General features: G+C 47.1%; 1 protein-coding gene across 1 annotated transcript in view; it reads right to left on the bottom strand.

Moving 5' to 3' along the window:
- The window catches only part of VPS26A (VPS26, retromer complex component A), a 32,612-nt gene that overhangs the window by 7,299 nt on the left and 19,484 nt on the right, over window positions 1–5,829 (bottom strand). The window contains exons 5-6 of the mRNA XM_019507847.1: window positions 3,861–4,025; window positions 3,095–3,201 (exon numbers count right to left, since the gene is read on the bottom strand). Coding sequence (XP_019363392.1) covers window positions 3,095–3,201; window positions 3,861–4,025 — 272 coding nt within the window. The remainder of the gene's footprint in view (window positions 1–3,094; window positions 3,202–3,860; window positions 4,026–5,829) is intronic.

The following is a 5,829-nucleotide window of genomic DNA, read 5'->3' on the forward strand; positions in this document are numbered from 1 at the left end:
CCCCAAATAAGCCACAGCTCCATCCTGTGCCCCGCCTTGGCTGAGAAGCCCCCACCCCCTTGCTTACCAGAGGGGGTTGATCTGCACCCCCATGCCCCCTCCCACCACACCAGACTTACCAGCTGCATGCAGGTCTCCACACACTGCTGAGCTCTGGCCCTCACTGCCTGAGTGCTTCACTGCAGCTGCATACACACACAAGCATTTACCAGCCAAATTACTGGCTGCATTGGGCTGATTTCCAATACAGCCAATTATCTTTATATCAGTACTGATCTGATATTGGACCATTGTATTATACAGTATACCTCTACTATTCATCACTGTCTGGTATTCAAAAGACATTACCTACATGCCTCAATCTTATAAGAACCTATTTCAACTAGAAAATTAAAAAAAAAATGCAACAATTAACGTTCATGGGTATACTTAATGTTTGTTACAGTGTTATGTTAGGGACTTAAATTTAAGAAGACAGTATCTGAGATAAATCTGCGCATCCTCAGAACAAACTCTGTAGACTAATCTACAAAGTGGAAGATATACACTGTTGTAAAAGTAACTAGATTTAGTACACAGTTAATCTCACTCTGAACCCTACAGAAACAGGAGCGCACAGAATATTTTTTGCAGAACCAAAACCAGAACTTGAGTTTGCCTATCTAGTGGGTCTGTATCAACAACAATGCTGACATACAAGTGTAACAGGGCCTGGGGGACTCTGATACTTTAGGAGATGCAGCAACCTAGCCAGGGAGCTCTGCAGGCTAGGCAGGGCAACAGGCAAATGAGACAATTAGCAGGCACCTATAGCCAGCCCAGGCAGTCACCTGACTGGAAGGAGGCAGAGGCCTGAGGCTTGGGCTGGCAAGCCAATCCAGCCCTGCTAGCTGCATGGTTAGAAGCTCCTAGTGGCACTTAGGGACACTGATCTGATTGTTTGCTGCCTGCAGGAACACTGAGGCTCAGGGAGCTCACAAGGAGCCAGGCTCAGAGGTATGCCAGCCCAAGGGTAAAAAAAAGGTTTGTCCTTTTAAAGAGGCAGACCACTGCTTTCGCTGTTGCGATTTATATTATAGCCTGGGGGTTTATATTTACATTACTATTTATACCGGCAGTTTGGGCTGGGATTCTAAGGAGCAGGTATGGAAGTCCCATTAGTGCCCATGGGGCACCCAATAGCCTTGAGCCCTGCCAGAAGCAGGCTCAAGGCTCTAGTGCAACTGTTCCCAAACTGACAGATTACACACCACCAACTTAAAATGATACAACCTTAAGTACAACCAGCAAAATTTGTAATATAAAGTAACTATAATTAAGTCTGTTAATGCATACCACTGACAGGTTGTCTGCATACCTCTGATGGTACACATACCATAGACTGGGAACTGCTGCTCTAGTGAGTATTGAGCCTAGAGTGGGCATAATGCAAGGCAGCAGTCACAGCAGCCAGGGGCCCAACTCCCGAGAGGGCCACAGTGAGACAGGGGCCACGGGCTTGGCACTAGAGAGTAAAGCAATCACATGAGGGGTGGGGGCACAGCAGATGGGGGCCAAGGGCCTGATGACTAAAAACAACAAGCAAGAGCTAGCGCATCAGAGCTGGGTCCGATACAGCGGGCCCAGTCTAGAAGGCCTAGTAAGATTCAAGGGGCAGAGACTGAGGAGGTAGAGGCCCCAACAGAGGAAACAACATTACAGTACCACCTGCAAGGCATGAGGCATGTTGTAGGGGAGGATTTGGAACCACCCAATTAGCCCTTAAGGCTTTGGGTGCCCTGCAATAACTTCAGCAGCCTAGTGAGGGGCCTGAGACTATAGAGGACCAGTAGGGTGCCAGGAAACCCTAGTGAAGGAGTTCAGTCAGACTGGGGCCATGCAAAGGTCCTTGGGCAGCCTCCCTATTTATCATAATACCAGGCATGGCAGGAGAGGTGCCCTAAGGCAGGGGTGGGCAATTATTTCAGGAGGAGGGCCACTTACCCAGTTTTGGCAAGCTGTTCAAGGCCACATGGATAGCCCCGCCACGTGACAGGTACCCCACCCTCTGTTCACCATCTTGGGACCAACGTCCCAAGGCCAGCACCAGTGGGGCCCAGAGCAGGGCACAGGCTGACAGGGGTCTGTGGAGCCAGGTTAGGCTGCACCAGCAGGGAGAGGGGGGAGCTGGCCCGACTCCAAAGAGCCCCTGCCAGCTGGGACCCTGTACTCCTGCTACCCTACTCTGGGCCCTGCCAGCGCTAGCCCTGGGACACTGGTGTGGGCCCTGTGCACCCGCTCACTCCCATTGCCCCCCAGCCCCGTGGTACAGGTGGGGGGGGGGGCAGTGCACAGCCCTGACCTCCTGCTCTCTGGCAGGGAAGGAGCTGGTGCTGAGCACAGGGAAAGCTGGCCCCTCACCTGCCCCGTGGCCAGCGCTCCCTGCTGCAGGGAGCAAACACTGCCCAGCGCAGCAAGTGGGGGGCCGCAGCTGCTGCTGCCACAGCAAAGCCCCTAACAGGTGAGCCCAGAGCTGGCATGGGACCCAGGCTGGCAGTGGGGGTGGGTTACAAGCTGGTGCTGAGCACAGTGAAAAGCAGCCCCTTGTCCACCCCGTAGCCAGTGCCCTGAGCTGCAGCTACTCACAACCCACGTGGGGCTGCCTGTGCCTGCTCAGGACAGCCCCGCACAGGCTGCTAGCAACTGCAGCAGGGAGCGCCAGGCACAGGGTGGGCAAGGGGCAGCTTTTCCCTGGGCTCCTTCCCTTCCCTTCCCCCCACCCCCTTACCCGAGTTTCCAGCACAGTGCAGTCAGATGGTCCCAGGCCAGAAAGGCCCTGCTGTTGCAGGAGCCCGCTAGGCTTCCCCTGGATTTTTTTACACACACACACACACACACACACACCCGCCCCCCCCAAAGACAGATAAATATTAAATTTTCTAAATTTTTTAGCAGCTCTGCAGGCCAGATAGAATGGCCTTGTGGACCAGATGCAGCCTATGGGCCATGTTTTGCCCACCCCTGCCCTAACAGGTGGGAATGGGGCATGGCTGCAGAACCACCAGGGGGTGTCATGGTATAAGTTACCAGTTCACTTTACTTTTACTCATCTTACCAATTCCAGTGATTTCTTTCTTAATCAGCTGCAATTCCATGTGTTGAATTTTTATCCTGACTAAGAGGAAATAAATTTTTCCAACAATCACATCCTTTAAGTGATACCTTTAGAGAGAACAAGGAAAACATTAAGTTAAAGGCTCACCAAATGCCAATTTTACATGCTCAAAAACTTAAAATAATGCATCTGCTTAAATAGTTTATTTCTGAAACAGGAAGGTTTGATTTTTCTGCTAAGCTAATTTATGAACTACCTATATGAGGCTAGAACAGTGTTTCTCAACCTTTTCCAGCCTCAGACATGCTTACATTAATACAAATTTTCCACAGCACACCTGTTAAGGCATTCCCCATCCTCATACCTATTGTAGCTCATTGCCATGGCAAAACTGTGCAGCCCACCTGTTCATTTATGACAGCACACTGGTTGGGAAACACTGGGCTAGAATGTTCCCATGACTGTAGTTCCAGCTGAGAATGCACTGCAGTCATCTAAGCAGATAGTACAATTTCAGAAGCCAAGTCAAAACTACTAGCAAGTTTTCAAGAAAATGGACATTAGCACCCTAATACTGCACCTAGCAACTACTGCAGAAATGTAATATTTGCCTTTATCTTGCATCTGTATTTAAGTAATTTTTAAATATCTCAGAACACATGACTAACACTATAATCAGATGTTATGGACTTAATTTACATCATACTTTCCTCATCCCAACTGCAGTTTCAGCATTTCTAGTTGTGCTTTTTAAAACTGTACTTACTTTGACTTGTTGTATTCAAATTCTATATGCAGGCAGTCTTCAATGCCTACTTCCATTTTAATAGAGTTGTTAACATCTGGATATGTAGCAAGTTGGTGAACAATAAGGTCATACTCTTTTACCAAGTCTGACAGTCTTCTTACTATTGTCACTTTAAGAAAGTACCTAAAAAGTACAGTTAGTAGAAACTCAGTTATGCAAAATGTATTATTTATGGCTGAAGTGACCAAGGTAGCCACATAAATTAAAAATAAGTTTATAAGCAGATGATTTTACTTTTAGTAATTAAACCTCAATTCCTTATTAAACCCAATCTATAGAATTTCAAACACTATTTGGCAAGGCTACAAGTGTTGCTTTCTAGATCTCCCCCAAAGATATCCTAGTCTCTCTCCTAGGCTGTCATATCAGTAATCTGGACACAAGTCAGTGCATGCCCTTGTTGCCAAGAAGGCTAACAGCATACTGGGCTGCATTATTAGGAGTGTTGCCAGCAGACTGAGGGAAGTGATCAATTCCCCTCTATTCAGCACTGGTAAGGCCACATCTGGAGTACTGTGTCCAGTTTTGCCCCCCCCCCCGAAAGGATGTGGACAAGTTGGGCAAGTTTGGCAGAGGGCAAAAAAAATGGTTCGGCGGCTGGGGCACATGACTTCTGAGAAAACGCAAAGGGAACTGGGCTTATTTGGTCTGCAGAAGAGAAGACTGAAGGGGGATTTGATAGCAGATTTCAACTACCTAAGGGGTGATTCCAAAGAAGATGGAATCAGACAGTTCTCCATGGTGGCAGATGACAGAACAAGGAGCAATGGTCTCAAGTTGCAGCAAGGGAACTTTAGGTTGGATATTAGGAAACTCTCCCAACAGAAGGGTGGTGAAACACTGGAACAGGTTACCTAGAGAAGTGGTGAAATCTCCAGCCTTGAAGGTTTTTAAGGTCTGGCTGGACAAAACCCTGGCTGGAATGATCTAGTTGGGGATGGTCCCAAGGTGAGCAAGGGGTTGGACTAGATTATCTCCTAAGGTCCCTTCCAACCTTAAATTTTCTATGATTCTATTTCCTGGACTTTCACAGCTACATCACTGCAACAGTACCACTACATGGAAAATATCAAAACTTTGATATTTGCAGAGGAAAATTCACCACTTGAAGGGGGAAACAAAAAAACCCAATCAAACATACAAACAAAAGGCAACCAGGCTACACCTTCCTCCTAAACTTTTGCAAGTAACAGAGTAACAGATTAGCCTCCCCAGGGGACTTACCATCTGTAACTCTTCAACTAAAACAGCTCCAAATGTGCAACAACTATACAGGAGAACCTCATAAAAAAATTAGACGTCATCATCTTCACCTCACCTACTCCAAAAGGGATTAAGTGAAACAGGACATACTTACCTATGATACTGACCTAAAAGACACAACCCAGAGACATACTTTGTTATTATGCAGCAAGCCCAAACCTACCCAAAAGCCTGACTGACATTTATCCAATGTTGTGATTTCACTCCTTCCTCCTTACAAGAGCCACCTCACAGTCAGCATACCAGCAACAAAGGAGAAAAATCAAGAAAGTACCATCTCTGCACCACCATCATCATTAATCTACCACAATGCTTCTTTCCTCGCTCTGAAATATCTGTACTCTCCAAAAAGTCTGCCCAGAGAAACAACTTAAAATACTGAGATGTGGAGAATCCTACTGCAAAACTTTGCCTAAGAGAATACTTCCACAACCAGGACAGAACTACCTGGGACCACAGTCCCACCACAGGTCAGACTGAAAACAAACAAAAAATACACATACCACCAACTGACACCTCCCAATAGATGGAACCACAAGTAACTTGGACACCAACTACTGTAAAGAACTTATGGAGGATCTCATACCAGTACCTGTATTTGCACCTTATAAAGACATTATCCAAATAGTTTCCATACTAGCTTGGGGGGGGGGGGGGGGAAACA

Source organism: Gavialis gangeticus, unplaced genomic scaffold (genome assembly GCF_001723915.1).
Source record: "Gavialis gangeticus isolate Ggan-Ray unplaced genomic scaffold, GavGan_comp1, whole genome shotgun sequence".
NCBI classification, from domain to species: Eukaryota; Metazoa; Chordata; order Crocodylia; family Gavialidae; genus Gavialis; species Gavialis gangeticus.